The 19,270-nt window shown below is 38.6% G+C and overlaps 1 protein-coding gene across 1 annotated transcript in view; it reads left to right on the forward strand.

Annotated features, from left to right (window-relative positions):
- The first annotated feature begins 1,616 nt into the window (after nucleotides 1–1,616).
- The window catches only part of RANBP3L (RAN binding protein 3 like), a 36,077-nt gene continuing 18,423 nt past the window's right edge, over nucleotides 1,617–19,270 (forward strand). Inside the window, exons 1-8 of the mRNA XM_065739988.1 lie at nucleotides 1,617–1,949; nucleotides 10,849–10,907; nucleotides 11,175–11,211; nucleotides 11,828–11,905; nucleotides 12,637–12,711; nucleotides 14,591–14,662; nucleotides 15,264–15,388; nucleotides 15,811–15,914. Of these exons, the coding sequence (XP_065596060.1) occupies nucleotides 1,685–1,949; nucleotides 10,849–10,907; nucleotides 11,175–11,211; nucleotides 11,828–11,905; nucleotides 12,637–12,711; nucleotides 14,591–14,662; nucleotides 15,264–15,388; nucleotides 15,811–15,914 (815 nt within the window). The 5' untranslated portion in view covers nucleotides 1,617–1,684. The remainder of the gene's footprint in view (nucleotides 1,950–10,848; nucleotides 10,908–11,174; nucleotides 11,212–11,827; nucleotides 11,906–12,636; nucleotides 12,712–14,590; nucleotides 14,663–15,263; nucleotides 15,389–15,810; nucleotides 15,915–19,270) is intronic.

The raw sequence follows: 19,270 nt of genomic DNA on the forward strand, positions 1-19,270 counted from the left end.
AAAATCAATGGTTGATGATCTCGAAAATGTAACTGGGGATTATCACGAGCAATGTGAGAATAGCATCACTCAATCTGCATTATGACAGAAAAACAAATGTTGGGGCGTGTTTTGTAGAGAATAAAAAATAATTGAAGAGACATCAAGTATTGCTCTGTGTCATTGCCTTTTTTTGCAGTGTTGACTGTCCTGAAAATAGTTTTCTGGAATTAGATACTAAAGAGCTCAAACAAAAGCAGGGACAGTTCTCAGTGGAATAAAAATGGAAAAGTTCATCACAGTTCATTTCAGAAGATGAATATGTGATAAAACTGAAACAATGAAGCATGTTTCAGAAGCTAGAACAGTATTAAGGTGATGTTCAACTTAAACCTAAAACTGGCAAAATACAGTTACAGAACTTTGTGCAGTGTGATGATGACTCTGGAACCCTGACAAGATGCATCTGAGACCAAGGATTCAGCAAAGTTCAGGCACAGACTGACCAACTAGAGTTCACAAAAACGCGTGATATTATCAGTTAAGATTGAGGGTGCTGCAGGACAACATGATGCAGGTTGACAGCAAGCTGAGCATGAGTCAACAGCATGTACAGGCAGACAGGAAGGCTGACCATGTTCTGCAGTGCATCCAGCATGGTATCACTACCCAACTGAGGGAAGTGGTTGTCCCACACTGCTCTGTGCTGTGCTCACGTTGGGCATTGTTTGCAGTTTTGTGCATCACAATACAAAAAGGTATAAAACTATCAGAGAATATCCGAAAGAGGCCTACAAAGACGGTTAAGGGTCCAAAGGGGATGGTGTATGGTGAGCGGCTGATGGCCCAGGGTTGGTTCAGCCCCAGCACAAAGCAGTCTTAGGGGAACCCTCATGGAGGCTACAGCTCTTCACAGGGAGTGGAGAGCAGTGCTGAGCTCTGCTCTCTGTGACAGTGACAGGGCTGCAGGGAACAGCGCTGAGCTGTGCCAGGGGAGAGTTGGGGGCTTCAGGAAAGGCTCTGTCCCAGAGATGTTTTCCAATCTGAGCAATTCTATGAGTAGCACAGTGTGGAGCCAGGATTTGAGCCAGTGATCCTTACGGGTCCCATTCATTTTGGGATATTCTATGATTCTATCAGCTGGGGTAAGGTGGCACATTATGAGATCAACACCAGCACCAAATGAGGTTATGGCTGCCTAGCAGCCTAAGATTGCCACCGCTTGAGCTGATGAACCTGTGGCTGTTAGCACCGACATGAGAAGCAATCTAGACTTTACAAAGGAGCTGCAGAGCGCACAGGCGGAAACTGTAACACCTTCTTTTGACTCCGCGTTCGGTTTGTGTCAGCGCGGCAACAGCGGCAATACGCGACCGCAGCCCTTGCAGTGCAAGCAGCAGCGCAGCTCCTCCGTCCCACGCCTGGACAAAGCACGCACCGCAGGCTCCGGCCACCTCCCCGCCCGATTATGGTAATCCGCCGGGCTTTATATATCCCCTCCCAAAGGCCCACCCCCGCTACGAGCCGCCTCGAGCTGTCAGTGCCGCGCCGGCAGCCCGCACTGCCCGCCGGCACCCGCAGCCGGTGCTTCCCGGACGGCGGCTGTGAGCTGCCTGGCTGCTTGGGGCTGTGGGGGAGTATCGCCTAGGGAGGAGTTAATGCGGCTTAATTCCAAGTCACAGTTGAGGCTTGTAGATATGTAAACATGTGTGATTATACATATATTTATAAAGGTGCTTTTGAGGCCGACACGATGAGAAACCAAGAGATACCCGCTTGCGTAAGGAATGTTTCACGCACAGATGTGCGGTGCTGTGCCGGCTGTGATGCTGCAGCCGGATCCTGGCGCTTTGGGAAGATTAAACGTGGTCTCCCCAAAGGCAGGGACCCCCAGGCTGTGCCGCCAGCCGCAGGCCCGCAGGCACAGACTGCACTCGGCACGTTAAATCCCGTGGAGGAGCACTGTGCAGGTACGTCTCTTTGGCTGATGACAGCGTGTCTGCTGCGTGCCCGCGGCAAGGGGATTGCTGGGGAATGGGGCGGCACTAACACAACGTGTCTATGTCTGGCGACAGTGGCTTTGGTGATGCAAAGCAGTGTTTGGCTGGCAGTAGTTTCTTTAGTACAAGCTCCTAGTGTGACAGAAATCTTCAGGTTGCATTTAATTTGTGTAAAAGATGGTGTATGTCTGGGATTTTACCTCTGGAGCATCCCAGAGTGGTTTCTCTGTGTTTCTAGTAGTGCCTCTTCATGTCTTTGCAAAGTGCTAGGCCTGCCATCAGTCAGAACAGCACTCATATCCCAGACTCTGTGCTGATGCACCGTGCCCTGAGAGCTAAGTGGTCCAGCCTGGCAAAACCCTCTGTCATCTGGGTAGTGAGGAGGACTGAGAATCAGAAGCAATTCAGATGAAACTGTAATAATAACGTTTGTTAAGATGATGCTTTTAGAAACAAATTCTAGCATTTAGCATGTTTTGCAGGTGATGCCACCAATCGTTTTTTACTGCACAGATTAATGAATGAACCAAAGTCATCAGGAGGAAGTGTGTACCTTCAAGTTATAAACACGGGGCTTTGACTGATTTACTTGATCATGCTTGGGCTAAGTAACCATTTTACTGGCCCTTCTAGTTTGTGCTTAGATTTGAGCACACATTCTGCCATTTATTTGTATGCCCAAAATGAAGGAACGTGTCACAGCCATACAACTGTGCAGTTCAATTTCTGCACAAGTTTCTATGCTACTTAATAGGGATTTGTGAAACTTAATATTAGTATAGTGCCTTGAAAATGGTAAAGCTTTATTTGACAGAAGATTTTATTACTCTTTCAGTTAGTATTTTGGAGGCTTTTATAATTTATTAAAAATGCTGAGCACTGGGCTGTTGGAAATGTTTAACAAACAGTTTTTGGTTATGTACCTTGGCACAGTTCTGGTACTGCAGCACTGCAAGAATTATGTTGTAGCGATGAGGCTCCCAAAAATATTTTCTTCACTCAGATGTTTGAAATAAAGCCAGATGGGTTGTCATTTTTCATATAAAATATGTTAAATATTGTTGGGAGAGAGTATTTGTAATTTTTGTGGTTTCAGTCGCTTAAATGCCTGTTTATGTTTTGCCTGTATAGAATTGAGGGCTGTGCTGTACAGAAATGAATAGGTGCAACATATGCTGTACTTACAAAAGCTTTTCCAGGCTATCAGCTGAGTTCCTTTGGCACAAGGGAAGTATTTTATTTTTCAAATCTCGAGTGTGTGCTGTAAACCCATACTGAAGCTAGGAGTCATAAGTGGAATTGTTTGGGAAAAAAGAATCCTTTCCACACTAATCAAGAAAATTGTACTTAGATTCTTCAACATTTAGAAAACTGAAAAGGCCTTAAAAAGCGGGGGCCTAATTCTGCACAACTTTGCTTAGATGAAGAATTCTTACTGCTATAATTGCTCTTACTGACACTGAAGTTATTTATGTGTATTATAAACTATTAGTATGACAGTGAATGTGCAACAGTCTTAGCAGTACAGTAAAATTGTCCTTGACCTTCTCTCCCAGAAGTTTTATTGTGCAATTGTCATCTGGGTGAACTTTTCCCTTCCTCTTTCTGAGTACAAGAACAGAAAATGCTTCTTTGACAGTGTACTCCCTGTTGATCCAAACAGGAATGTGTGAGGTTATTTATCTGTTCCCAAGCTGTATGTGCAATACTCTGTCTGAACCCAAGATAAGCAACATATGTACACTTTATTTTTAAAACAGGGTGTTTGAGCAGCATGCAGGGCTGCGTTCAGTGATATCCTCATTTGCCACAGAAAGGCAGTCACGTTTGTAGCACTCACAGAAAATTATGAAGCACATATTTTCAAAAACAAAAATATTTATCAAAAATTTATTCTCCACATGTTTGAAGTACTTTATTTCACTAACATTGGAACTGTTTCTTCTGAGGAAGAACTTCTGTATGGATTCTGGTTTATGGTTCATTTGGAGTATTTTCTATTGAAATTTTTGTGATACAAGAATTTGTGAGAACTTACTGCAAATTTGCTGATTTGTTGACTTTCTTCAGTAGAAGAATATTCTGAAAGGAAAATTTCAGTTAGCCTACAAGTTGGAGGTGTTACAAAGATCTTAATCCCAAAAACTTGTTGCCTGTAAGGGTTAAATATATATTATGTGTCAGTGGGACAAGGTATCTTGTACCTCAGCATTTGAAACACTTTCTGAACAGTATTGGAGATTTGACTACATTAGACTTACTGGATTTATAACCTTATTTTCAGAATTTTATTATCATTTATCATTATTTTATTTTGATTATTATTTATTTCTTTATAAACTGATTATTTTTAACAGTTCTTGATTTAAACAAACAAAAAGAACACAACAATCAGCGTATATATACAACAGATTTAGATGTAAATAATCAATGTTGTCTCAAAATGTCTTAGAAAAAAAGGAAGAAGCAGTTTATTTTTTAAATCCTGTGGTCTTAGCATGAAATCTGGCTCTACTAACTGTGGAGAGAAATTATCTTAATGTTGAAGGGAGTTGTTCTGTAAAGTAGAGAACATACTTCATAAACAGAAGTTGCAACTGTGAAGGGGGAATCTAAAAGTAAGTTTCCAGGTCCATACTTACATCTTTGAAGAAATGACCCTATTTTTTCAGAGGTGCAGAGCAGCAATGCGTGTGCATTTCATGGGAGCACTCAGCACTTACACAGACATGTCATTCAGAATCAGCCAAGGAAAGTCTTATAAGCATTTTCTGTACACGTTAAAGTAGGTGATTTTTTATTTTATCTTTTTTTAAGATTGTGCCTATAGGACTGTTCTAGGACATCTTTATTTTGCCTCGTGTCATCTTCCTTATTTGAGTTTCAGCATAGCCTTGTTATATAGTGAGATCACTGAGGGACTTGAGGATTTGGCTGCCAGCCTTGTTGCAGTATCACTTCTTGGCTTTGAAGTAATTCCATTTTATGTTGCAAAGTTCAGTATTTATAAAACAGAAACCACAGTTCTGCAGCAGCTTTGGCAAATCCTGTTCTTAGTCAGAAGGTTTTACTATTTATTTATCTCCTCTTAGGTGAAAACTGTCCATCACTGGAAGTACAGACACACATCTATCAAAAATAGATTAATAATAGTAAATACACTTAAACATGAATTTTAGCTTGGGTAGCAAAGACTGTTTTCTTAATTTATTCTACTGCATATTTTCCCCATGTTCATTATCTTCTGCCTGACATTGCAGTTTTATTATCTCAAGTATAGGTAGTTTTCTTCATTTTTAGAGCTTTTTATCATATCAGTATACAGTATAACTTTGATGCTTCATGAGGTAGTATGCTATAGACAGATCATCAGTGGGTATGGTAAAATATTTCCTTCTTCTTGAATGGAACTATGATGATTTCTGGGTCTATGTCTTCTAGTTAAAAGCTAGATCATGGTTAGATTTCATTTTTTTCTTAATGTTAACTACAAAATACCTGGCAAAATATTTTGGTTTTGTATTTATTTCAAGTAATTGCTGCGAACAAACTTATGTTTGCAAATGACAGAGGCCTTGGTGCTTTTTTTCTCTCAGTATTTTAGTAATGAAAAATTACATTTTGCAATAAAAAAAAACCTCAGAACACATTAAACTTACTTTTCCTCTCAACTCCTTCCCCAATTACATGTTTCTGCTTAGTGAAGTTGTAGTGAAACAAGCAAGACATCTAAGTTGTATACAACGTACAAGAAAGAACATGATTGGTTATTTGTAAAGAGCTATGAAAAAAATATATAAAGTTCTGAGAATAGTCTAGTGGATTGACATTAGGCATTTAAAGAAATTCTTTTTATGAAACCCTTGAAAGACACAGTACAGACATGAGAATCCTAAGACCTATCTAGTCAAATGGCACTCCATTGACAAAGCATTCAAAACAAAACAAAACAAATCAAAACCAATTGCTTGCTTTGTGGGAAAATCTTTTATATAAAGTACAGTTCATCATATGTCTTTCATTTAAGCCTTATTTCAAAATCTAATGGAAAGCAGAAAAGCAGAATATAATGCAAGAAATATTGTACTTTGAAATATATTAGGTTAATTTACTGAAATATTTGTCATATCTTTCTCAAAACTAACCGTTGAGGCCCTGAAATAGGCTAGAAACTGTGATGGAATTGGAAGATTTGTTCCATACCTACCAGCAACATCAAAGAAAGCCCAATTCCTTAAATAGCAGTCCAGTTCTCTAATCAGCAGAAGAGGAGCAAATGAAATGTATCTGAACAGAACACAAGTTAAATGAGAAAATCAATTTATGTACTTCCTTTATTTAAAAGTATACATTGCTAACATTAAAAATAAAAATGTAATTCACCTGTAAGGACTGTAATTACTGCCAGACTTAGCCATCCTGACAGAAAGCCTTTATTGATTTATTTATTTGTAGTAATAGTAGTATGTTTCTAACCTTAGGTACAGAAATGTGAAAATATTTGGTATGAACATAAATTACAATATTTTCAATTTTGGGAGTGTGAGTTTGGTAATGTTGAAGATCCTTTTGGATCTGAAAAAGGGCAAATTAAATCTTTAAAAGCCAGAAATAAGAACTTTCTATTGAGAACCCAAATGTCCTTTTATCCTCTTGAAGATATTTGTTTGTTCTCTTTTTCACTCTGCTCTGGGGGGAATAGAGCCACACAGACAGCTACTTTTGACTTAGGACTTCAGGTTTACCTTTGCTTGAAAATTGGAAAGAGTTGTGTTCAGATTCTCTCCATGCTGTCTTTAAGTCTTAAAGGTCACAGATTATCTTTCTGTTCTCTGTGTGAGGTAAAACAGCAGCAATAATGACATTAAAATTGCCAAAGCTGTCAGTGTCCTGCTTTTTGTGTGTGAAGTTTAACAGCTTTATGAGGACAAAAGCAAAAGCAATAAAAGTGAAGAGTGGAACGTCACAGTTAAGGCTGAATGGCTCCTACACATGAACAGTGCTGGCTCATGGTATGCACACAAAATTGCTGAATGCATTTTTAATGCTATTTCTGGCATGTCATACTGATTAGTGCTTCCTAGACGTAGACAGAAGCCAGTACGCATCTTTCCCAGAATGCAACCTTACCTTTTCTTGCAGATCCAACTTTAGAAATGCAGTCGACATCAGAGTTTATGGACTAGTGTGATTTATAAATCACCTGCAGGTACTGCGCTAAGGCACAGCATTGAGCAGAGACATGGGGCAGGGGCAGAGCAGACACCAGTCATGAGCTGCATGCCTTGTGTGCAGGGGCTCAGGTCAGAGCACATGTTCTAGTGCTTCTACTGGAGCTAGGAGGCCATGCAGATAAAATCTGTTTAAGGGAACCAGGCATTCCTAATGTGTATTCCAGACATGGGTATATTTTGAACTGCAAATGCAGAAAACATTAGGCTGAGACCTTTCTAACTCAGCTACTGTAGGGGCACTGTAGCAAGGAAAAGAGTCCAGTGTGTGGTGATTATTCATAAGCAGGCTGTCAGGTCCTGTGTCTGGACTTTTGGCTAAGACTGGTGGCTTATTCCAGTCCGAGCAGCCACAGGTAGCCCATTTGGCAGTTTTTTTCTGGTAACTTTTCCAACAGACCCTTTTATCCAGAGCCACTGAGGACTGGAGCGGCCCAGTCCTAGCCAGGCATTAGCTAGCCTGTGTCTGACTGTCCTGTACGTGATGAGAAGAGGGGTGGCTTCAGCCCCCCTCATTTTCCCTCCCTGTGTCTGCCTGCACATAGCCTTGGCTGCTGCAGCTTCATCCCAAGTCAGGGCCAGGCCCTGCCTGGCTGAGTGCCCCCAGCCACAGCCAGGAAAGGAGACTGTGAAAAGGGCTTCTCCAAGCACACCACTCCTAGCCCTGGCAGCAGCAGCCTTAAGGCAGAAAACCGGGAGAAAAAACATGAAGTTGCCTGCCATTGTTAAAATTAGCATGGTGACACAACTCCTGTAACTCCTTGATGCTGTTGTAATGACTGCTGACTCCTTCATGTTGTTGTGTGTTAGGTCCACATGTAATGCTGCGTTGATTTCTCACTGTGAATCAGCTGTGGGTATTTTGTGTTTAGCTAAATGAGAAGGTTAAAATGCAATGGTATTGATGCAAAGGATATATATATAGCTAATACAAATATGTATTTAAAACTCTGTTACAAATGGCCTGATTGAGGATCAAATGGATGAACTATGTGGAATACTTTTCTGGAGTTAGAAAAAGATACCCTCAGGTAGGTGCATTTCTGAACCCTAAATATGGTAACTATACCAGAATTAGCAATTTCTTATTAAATAAACTGTGACCAAGAAAGTTGATCTCAAAAACAGTTGATGGTAAATATATTCTATATTTACTACAATGTCAAAGTATGGATAGTTTTCTTTAGGAGGTACCATTATATTCTGGCTACACAGTTTTCTGTTGGTAATCAAGCACTTGCAAATTTTTCTTCAGTAACTTCTTAGTTTTAAACTGTTACAGGAATTTTGATGTTGTTTAAATTCCCAATTTCTGCAAATAGCCTTTCAGTTCCAGTAACTGAGATGGAAAGTCACTTATTTTTTCATGGCAGTTCACTCTTTACTAGTTTCACTCTTTGGAGTAGCGAATGTATGTTTAAAAATATTACTGATTTCCACTGGACTGTGAGGGTTCTGTAGTCATGCTTGAATTTTTGTGTTTTTCCTTCATTCAGAAGGGGTAGAAGTTCTTTTCTTGGTGATTTTTTTTTTTTCAATGAAATACTACTGTTTATGTGAGCCACTCCCCTCTAGTGAATAGAAGTGGAATTGCTCCATCAAACCCAATTTCAAACACAAAGTTAAATAAGAAACTAGAAGCAAGACCATTCCTTTCTGACCTAAGTATTTTGAGGTAGGACTTGATGATCTTGAAGGTCTTTATCAACCTCAGCAGTTCTATGATATCATGTCGTACCAAGTGAATTATGGAAATTTTCTTTAACTTATAGTGGTAGAGAATTATCTTTCCAGGAGTTGAACAATGTGATTTTTTTTTCTGCTTTCCCTATTAAGGACAAATCAGATATTCATTGCAAAGCATACCGATTTGCTTAATTCAGTCTTTTCAGTGCTTTGCATAAGTCCATGTAGATGATGTCAGTTTACTTCCTTTTTTCTTTGATGCTGTAACTCTATCATAAAAGGCCACCAAGTTTGTTAGGCATAATTTGCACTCAGTGTTGGTTACCACCCATTACCTCATCTTTAATTTCCATGGGCCTTAGTAGCGCCTTCAGCAGGATCTGCTCCATGATCTTGCCAGAGGTGAGACTGTGCCTAGCAATAAATACATTCAGAGTCTGTATTTAACCTTTTACTTTTGTATGCACGTTGAAGATAACCACGTTAAGTAACTGCCAGCATCAATTCCTCAGGAGCTGATCACATCAAAGAGTTTTGTTTTTGTTTGTTTGTTTTTCTCTGAATAATAAGATAGAACAAGCAGCACTGTGCAGAAATTTACACAGGTTTTAGTGCCTTATGCATATATTATGAATCAGCAGTGTGATGTTGTTGAGATACTGGGAGAGAGCTGACATAACAGATGGGAAAACAGTGGTACTATTGGCACGTTTATGATGGTTAATGATTTTTCCACTCTACTCAGGACTTTTGAAACTTCAGCTGTGTTTCTTGTACTGTATCTGTTGATCAAATCTGCATCTGGCATTGGAGTCCAGAGAAAAATAACTAAAATGATATTTTGAGTATGTGCCTTTAAAGGTAGAGTGAAATAATTGTTAGTTTAGGAGAGAATAAAAATGAAGTGAGACTTTTAAGTCTTTAAACACCTATGAGAGCTTCAAAGAAAGGAACACATTGTTTCCCAGTCCACTGAGAATATGCTTAAATGCAGGAAGAATAATGTCAGACTTGATGTCAGAGAAAATTTCTGATGACAGTTCTGATGTGAATCATTTTCCATGTCCAGTGTATAACTGAACATTGACTGGGAAGGCTGTAGAGTCTCCTTTAAGACAAAGTTTCAGGAACATGTTAGATACTAGGCATCCACCTGTCAGGAATGGCACAGGTATAGCTGATGCGTCAGAGAAACAGGATGTCTCTCCTGAGGACCATTTCTGTTCTTCAATTTCAAAATATATACTCTTACATCATAAGAAACAAATTTCAGAAAGTAATTTGGAAGAGAGGAAAGATGCTTGCTAAGGGGACAAGAAAAGACTCATGCAGCACAAGTAGGAGCAAGTGAATGTTACTCTGAACAGGCGCAGAAGCTGTCAGGCTCTTTGTACACAGTTCCAGTATTACAGTAATGGGAGAGATGGTCCAAATTTACATCTATCAAAAATAAAGGCAGTATACTTTCTAACTACACTGGGGCATAAGCACAAGCTTTGCAGAGGACATGAGGGAAAGAGAATATGTAATATCCAAAGTTAGTACTTGTTGAAATCTAAAAACCCATATGTCATTACTATTATGTAATACCCTAAAACTTACCTGGTATCCCAGATGAAAATCCACCATGAGTTTTAAGTTTGCTTACACTACAAGATCAGACGTTGTTTGTAAAGGCTAAAGTCAATTCTTTCTTCTTCTTAACTAAAGGAAGTATAAAAATACCAAAGCCAAATCCTGTGGCCTTCAGTTAGGTAAAACTCATCCTGAGATTTGTGGGACTAGTTTTCCTATTTTTCAGTATGGGCATTGCTGTACATAATTGCAGTTTTTTAATTTCTTCATCTGTAACAAAGAGATAAAGTCTTGCGTATTAGCACATAGCACTTTAAGAACTGTGGTTGATAAGATGAATCTCTACTATGAATTATTAAAAAATATCTTTTTTCCAGAGAGATCAGTGCTTGCCCAGCCAACATTTGTGTTTGGAAAGAAGGATCGCCCTTTGAAGGTAAAAACTGAAATCTTTGTTTTGCATCACTGATATAAGAATACTAGAAATGAAGATTCTATAGACAATGATCCTAGAAATAATAAAAGATTTTACCCAAGGTTAAGGCTTGCAGTAACTGAGAAGAAAATGGAACAAGAAAAAGAGAAAAGTAGAAGTGAGACTGCTTTTAATATGCATGTGTTGGACTGATATACTTTGTGTCCTGCTCTAAAAAATGTCTGTTTTATTCTCCTTGACCCTTCCACTCATATTTTTTTTTTCCAGCGGCCTGCTGAAGATCCAGTTTGCAAAGCTGAAAATGGTAATAACCACCTCACTGAAACAGTATAATAATACACTGAGTTATTCATAGGGTCTGACTTGAAAGAGTTTGGAACTGGAAGGTGTGTATGGAACTTTATTTTGTATGAACTGGGACAAATGCCTGTTATTAGTCTAAGATGACAAGGGATACTGAGCAACTTACTACCTGCTAGTATATATGTCCTTTGTCTTACCTCAAGAATTCTTCTTGGCTTCTTACCTCTCACATTCACCAGAAAGGCAAACTCTAAGAAGCTCTGAAAAGGGGCCAAGTATATTCATCAGTTATATTTGCTCTTAACAGCCCTTTACTATTTGTTGAATATATACTGTAAAGCAACTTCACATTCTTAATTCCAAGACTGTGGGCCACGATCTGATTCCAAGGGCTTAATTTTAGGTCCCCTGAAATTAGTAGGAGACTCCCTAGAGCTTTCTGCCATATTGTGACAGAAAATCTAAGACCTTCTTTTGCTTTCGTATATTGTCTTACAACTGTTCTGAAAATCATTTCTAGAATTTCTTGTGTTAAGGTTTTGATTCCATATCACAACACTGTGCTGAAATCACCTGCCAAGCAGTCCCTGCAGGAAATTGTATTTGCTTTTCTCTAGATTTAATCTGTTCTTCCAAAAAACATGCAAGATCATCATCTTTTGCTTTCCAGAAGTCTAGCTCTGAGCCTCACACAGGTATGCCATTTAGATCCTGTCATGTTATAACAACTATAGTTTTGTATTCATATTTACTAAAGATGAGAAAGAGTTTTCCTGACTAAAAACTGTGTCTGCATGGTAGCAATGAAAACTTAAACACTTATATAAATTTGCATGGAAGTTAAGCAGTAGGACTGGTCTCTTTTTTATTTATTTCTCATAGGAACAAGACCAAGAAGTTGCTTCAGTATTTATGTATTACTATGTGTGAATGATATTTTCTTCTGGTTCTGTGACAAACCTAAACATAGCTAAAAGAATTTAGGATAATCTAGGTTGGATTTGCACTAAGCATTACACTGAGATTATGTACAAAAGAGATACATAGGTAGGACAGAAATTTTACAGTACATCTGCATCAAAATATAAAATAGGATGCAAAAGCAAGCATAGTTATTCTCTTGGTTGTCCACAGTATTATCTGGTATCTTACTCCCTGCTTCTGTTTTGAACCTCACCAGCTCATGATCTCCAACTGCAGAGTAGACTAGATGTAAGCAGTTTATCTGTGCCAGGCTGTGCTACTTGGCCTCAGAGATATCTTCAGTTCAGCAGTATAGTCATAACCTAGCAGTATACTTCAGAAAGTGGTAAATAGTAGAAAATAATTTATCCTGCTATCAATTAAGACATTACATCAAATTGTCTAATTTTAAAACTAATCTTGTTTTGCTCCAAACAATAATTTCAGGTTTTTATTCTTTCAGATACAAAGCTTGCTCAGAAAAGAGGGAGATCATCTTCCTTTACCATTCTTCCTAGATTCCCTCCCTCCCAGCCAGGTAAGTAAAAACAAACAAACAAACAAAAAGAAAAAAAAAACAAAACAAAATAACAAGATACATTTACATAGAAAAGCAGACATTACCTAAAATAAAGAGGTATCAGAACTGCCTTCCTGCAAAACAAGGACAGAGCTGGACAGGATTAGACTAGGCTGTTATTTGGAGAGAAGAAAGAAAAATGTTAGGAGGGTTGGCAGGTCAACAGAACTGTTTTTTGCATTTCTTTTAGAGAATCCTCCACTGCTAGTGAGGAATCACAGAATGATTTGCAAGTAGACATTTTATTGTGTTGGTGCAAATAGTAGTTGAAAAAACATAATGGAGTTGGAGTAATTAAATCACAGAATCAGAGAATTGTAGGGGCTGGAAGGGACCTCCAGAGATCATGCAGTCCAGCCCCCTGCCAAAGCAGCTCCCTAGCCCAAGTTGCACAGGTAGGCGTCCAGGCGGGTCTGGAACGTCTCCAGAGAAGGAGACTCCACCACCTCTCTGTGCAGCTGTGCCACTGCTCCGTCACTGCTCTGGGAAGAAGTTCCCATGCACATTTGTGTGGAACTTCCTAAGCTTCAGTTTGTGGCCATTTTCCCTTGTGCTGTCATGGGACACTGCAGAGAAGAGTTCAGCCTTGTCCCTTTGCCTCCCACTCCTTAGATATTTATAGATGTGGATCAGATCCCCTCTGAGTCTTTTTTTCTCAAGGCTGAACAGACCCAGGTCTCTCAGCCTTTCTGCATAAGGGAGGTGTTTCACGCCCTTTATCATCTTTGTAGCCCTCTGCTGGACTTTTTCCAGGAGATCCCTGTCTTTTCTGTACAGGGGCGCCCAGAACTGGACACAGTACTCCAGGTGAGTCCTCACCAGGGCAGAGTAGAAGGGGAGGATCACCTCCCTTGATCTGCTCTTTTTAATACACTTCAGGATCCCATTGGCCTTTTTGGCCTCAAGGGCACATGGCTGGCTCATGGCCAACCTGTCATCCACCAGGACACCCAGGTCCTTCTCCTCAGAGCTCCTCTCCAGCAGCTCATCCCCCAACCTGTACAGGTTCATGCAGTTATTCCTCCTTAGGTCTTTGTGATTTTTTTTGGTCCTATGATTCAGTTTCCTTGCAATTTAATGGTTGTTATTCCTGTACAAATAATTTTTTTTTTTGTCCCAGGAGCCTGTCTTTGATCTCACTAATGAAATTATGGGCGTGTTCCTTGTAAAGGAGAAGACAGAGTGGTCTGAAATCCTAGACTGTTTATCTTTTCAGGATCAGGTCCTTGACAGACTTTGGCCTGTGAGATTTCTAACCAGTTTTACAAGGACAGTGTTACAGCAACAAATGACATTTTTCCTGCAATGAATAAGCAGTGATCATATGTAGAGTATTTATCAATTGCATATTTTTACAGGGTATGATATGGGGTTGCTATTAATGACATGTTTCCAGTTGTCATATTTTATCTTTGTAAAAATGGTGAAAAATCAGCAGTGCAAGTGCCATCACAGTACTAAGTTACAAAACCTTTTTATGACAACAAGAGCAGAGTACATTAATCTCTTCCCATGTTCTCATTTACTCATCTTAGAAAATTATTAGATGGAACCAGATAGTGCTGTCATTTCAATGGCTTTGCTAGGTAGCAGCACCTGGTTTTCAGAGCTGAATATTTTCAGAGATTAAAGCATCTGTTAAGGTTCAAAAGACTTTTGTCTCTATCAGAACCAGAAAACACATGGTACTTGTGCATAACTCAGTTATAGTTGTTTAGATGGATAGGTTAGGATATTCCTTAGGTACTACCAAAGTGAGGAGGACTTACAGAAACGTTGATTAATCATTTAAAGTTTATCATTATTCGTTAGTTAAGATTAAATCCCTTATTCATAGTAAAGAAGAACAACATATTCATGACCTCAGCTCTTCTTCGAAGAAACACTGACATCAAAAGGACAAAAGAAGGTAATTGTTATTGCAATATTCATTCACTACAGCTCCACAAACACATTGCTAATAGATGAAGAAAAGATAAAATTGACAACTGTAATGTAAGCTGAGTGATATGCTAATTGCCTTCATGAGGTTAATGATTTATTTATTTGATGGTGTAGATATTCCCTAAGTTCTGGTCTGGGGTTCTACTTTGACTATTTCATTCCTGAACTGAGTGAATGTAATCTTAAACAGTGAAATTCCACATTTCTAATACATGACTGAATATGGATAAAACTCTACTTTTTGAGAAGGCAATTAAGTGCATTCTTGGCATCTGCATTGGCAGGTGCATGATTAAATATGAAATGCTGGAAGACAGGTGTAACACAAAGCATTACTGATTTGTTTGGATCTAAATGTATAATATATGTATATGTGTAATATATATTTAGGTCCAAACATACCTAATTAATTAAGATTTTTCAGAATATGTACAAAGGAAACAGTAACAATAGAAGTTGTTTAAATAAACTTTGAAGTTTTCAGTTAAATGGGCAAAACACATAGATATTAACTAAATGTGGAGAAAAGGTCTCTGTTTAAATAATTTGTCTTTGTATTTTGCAAGGATCTTTGTCAGAAAGTCAATTGCGGAATGTTATTAGACCTGCCATTTTACAAGCCCCACAAGCCCTGACCTGCCCTGAAAATCCTGTAGTGTCTCTAGTGACTAAGAAAGAAGCACATATTCAGGTAAAAAGAAAAATAATTTTACTGACAAAAATATATTTGGAGCTCAATCAAATGAAAAATTTAAAAAATTAAAAAAATAAAAAAAGCAACAAATGGAACAACGGCACAGGGCTGTTCTAATGCAGTTAAATATTCCACTGCATGATTTTCAAAGAAGTTTCTCTGTCAGTTTGAGGGGAATTGGTGGAAACTGTCAACAGTGCTGTTTTCAAAAAACATGTCTTCTTTGCTGTCTAAGTCAACATTCAGATACCAGATTACCAGGGCAAATGGAGTTTGGGGATCTTCTGGATTTTTTTGATGCACTGATAAACAGATATCTACCTCTGTGACTATGGATTTCTTAAAAAAAAAAAAAAAGTTTATAACAGAAAGTAAGCTTGGATTGATTAATTCATCCAGTTCTATTATTTTATTTCTAGTTATCTGAAGGCAACTCTCATTACTCATCTGAGAATTCAGTGAATTCCAAAACAGCAGTGAAGTCATCTATTTCTGTGAATCTTTCTAACTCTAAAACAACACGGTGGGTTTATTATACTTGTATACCATTTTGTTACTTGGCCTATGGCCTTCCCTTTTGTCCTACATGTCTAAACCTATGCTGTCCAAATCTACACTGTACTCACTGATGTTTGTGTGTGGTGACAGGACTTGTGGGTGCTGACATGAGTTCCATATGCCATAAGGAATGGAATCCTGCCAGGAAATAGTTCCCATTAGCAACTCCAAAACCAGAAACTATTCTGGTTCACCATCTCATGTAAATTGGTCACTTCAAAATATGTCTTGGTTTTGAATGTTTACAGTCATGTTTGTATCCGCTTGGAGAACTCTGTTTTGATAAACAGATGATTTGTCAGTGTATGTAAGCATATCAAACACAGAACTCATGAAGAAAACCATGCAGTACCATCACTGAATAAAGTACTATGTATGTATACTACCTCTGTATACATGCCAGAATTTATGGCATGAATGACTAGCTGTGATGACTACAGTGGAGTAGCATCTTTGTGCAGACATGGATTGTTCAGGATGAACTTCTGAATTTCTGCATGACAATGCTGACTTCTTTGGACTGGGGTCACTGCCTCCCGGTATGACAGAAAGAAATCATATCAGTGTGAAAGTTGGCCCTTGATTTACTCACTTCTCTTTGAAGTCTGGCTCGTGAAAATGACAAGGGTCTCTCTGTGGTTAACCAGTTTAGTGCAAACAGGTTATTTTGTATTAATACTACTTGCTAATGATGGATGACAGTTTTGTACTTGGAAATTGTGAGTATCAGGGATACACATCATATCAGTTACTGATGAGAGAATATTTCAAAATTGCTAAGACCACAGCTGATATATTTTTGATGTTTCATCCTTTCTTCCTCCCACCGAAAGATGGGAGAATATCGGCCACAGGTAAAGGATGGGATGCTAGACTCCAGAGGAGGTGAGGGATTTTATATGCACAGACAACTTAGATTCTCAATCTTTATCAACAAGAAGATCATTACTAAAGCAGAGATTCACAATGGTGATTTTGGAAGAGCCAGCCTCCCCTTTTCAATAAAAGCTAATACTATAATGAAACCCTATGAAAACAAGATGGAGCTACACAACATACTGGATTTTTAGGAGATTCAGAATGATGGTAATGCACATATTAGAAAAGCTAAAGGAAGACACTACCACCTTCAAATCAACTGATGCTAATATTCCAAATCCGCTTACTTTCTGACACCTGCACAGTCTCTAGGAAAAGAGAGCTGAGTGGCTTTCTCTTCTGAAATGGATGAACAGAGAGATGCTTGGCAGTGCTTCAGTACTGACAAATTACAGGTCTTGAAAGTTCCTACAGTGTTTATTTTCCTTTACATTTTTGAGAAGTATTTCTAATCTGCTTGGTGTGTTCTGTGGCTGATAATTTTGTCTATCAGAACTGTGGTAAAATGTTGACTTAATTGCCAAGATGAATATTCATTTAAAACTGACTAGGTGCTTTTGGTTCTTCCAGCATTATAGGGCAGCGTTAGTGCCTTTCTTCTGATCTGTATAAAGTTCCTGTTTCTTTAAAATACTTCATTGAAATATTTTTATGGCATAGCACTTTTCTCAAAGGTAGCTTGGTAGGTATTCAAACAAAAATCTTCATTGAATTCCATATACATGCTAAAAAGTAGCAAACAATGCAGCCGAGGCCTGCAAATTACTAAGTAAAAATTCTTGTAAGTTTTTAATTATCAGTCATGGTCAAGATACTGACATTTGTATACATTAAAAAATAAATTAATTAAAAATAAAAAGCAAGGAGATCTGATAGCAGGGATTCCTGCAGCCTGTGAATGTCCTTTGCTGTCACTGTTCTTTCAGCTGTTCTCTGTGCAGTGCAGTTCTTTAGAGAGATGAATGAATACAGTTTCTTAGTCCTCCGTAGTTGCTGCAGCTGCCCATGTCCCATTTCCAACAGTTCAGTGTCCTGAACTGGCTGTAGCTCAGAGCAATTTGCTAAGTTCCTTGAGTTTGATTATGAAATCAGTAATTACATTTACATTATTAAAATAAATGTTATTAACATTAATGACAAACACTTAAAATTATTAAAAGAGTTAAGAAGAATATTATTATAAAAGGAAATCACTTCTTATGTGATGAAAACAATACTGGGAAAATGAAGGCTTCTGATAACATAGTCAGTTTTGCACAATGATTTTCTTGAAAACCTGAAGGGAGTCAGGGCCAGCACTAGAACTGGCAACTCTTTGGACATCAATAAGGAGCAGCTGAGTACCTAGATCTGCTTCTATCTTTCCAGGGTTCTTTCCAAGTTTCTCCTTCTATTCTTCTTTGTTTGTGGTAATTCCCTGAATTCAGTGCCTCTGTTTTGCGTCTCCATGACAATGTCATCCCTGGCACATTTTGTTCTTGTACTGCAGCAGCATGAGGATATTAAGGTTTTAACAAGTCTCTCAGGCTGGTACTTCCAATTTAATGACAACTTAAAAAATCCTGCACTAATAAATTTTTTCATTAATTTCTCAAAATAAGCAATGTCCATTTAGAACATGATTTGTTTGAGACAATGCTCTGTCTTCTGGTTTTTTTTTTAGCTCTTCTGAAATACTGTCCTAACTGAGCAACCTGGAAATATCAGATGAAGTCTTAGGGTGATATTGATTGCAGTTCAGTGAATTTTAGTGGGGAATTTTCTTAATTAAAGGATAAGAAACTTATTAGCTTAAACACATTTCAGATTCCCCTTTAATGGGGAATCTGCAAATGCAAAACCTGTATGAAAGATTTCAAGGCTGAAAAAAGTCTGAACTTCTGATATTTGTTTCTGATTTTTTCTTTGTCTTAGCAACACATCAAATATGGGATAAAAATAGGAGTAATTTTTTTCTTAAGTGCAAGATGGAGACGGTTTGTACTGAAGAATTCCTTCATTGTACTTGAAGTGACTCAACCACTTCCCTGGGCAGCCCATTCCATCACCTGACCACTCTTCTGGAGAAGAAATTTTTCCTAATATCCAGCCTGAACCTTCTCTGGCACAACTTGGGGCCATCCCTCTAGTCCTATCACTAGTTATGCAGGCGAAGAGGCCAACCCCTCCTCTCACCACAAACACTGTTGTGGTAGAGAAAAGTAAGGTCTCCTCTGAACCTTCACTACAATCCCAGTTCTCTCAAGCTGCTCCTCATTAGACTTGTGTTCCAGAGCCTTCATCAGATTCACTGTCCTTCCCTGGACATGCTCCAGAGCCTTGATGTCTTTCTTGTTGTGAAGGGCCCAAAACTCAGCACAGTACTCAAAGTGTGGACTTATCAGAGCTGAGTACAAGGGGATACAAGCCTGTAGCATTGCCTGGGGTTGTTGTGGCCAAAGT

This window comes from Cyrtonyx montezumae, unplaced genomic scaffold (assembly GCF_038088225.1).
Source record: "Cyrtonyx montezumae isolate F1298 unplaced genomic scaffold, pur_monq_1.0 scaffold_25, whole genome shotgun sequence".
Classification (NCBI taxonomy): domain Eukaryota; kingdom Metazoa; phylum Chordata; class Aves; order Galliformes; family Odontophoridae; genus Cyrtonyx; species Cyrtonyx montezumae.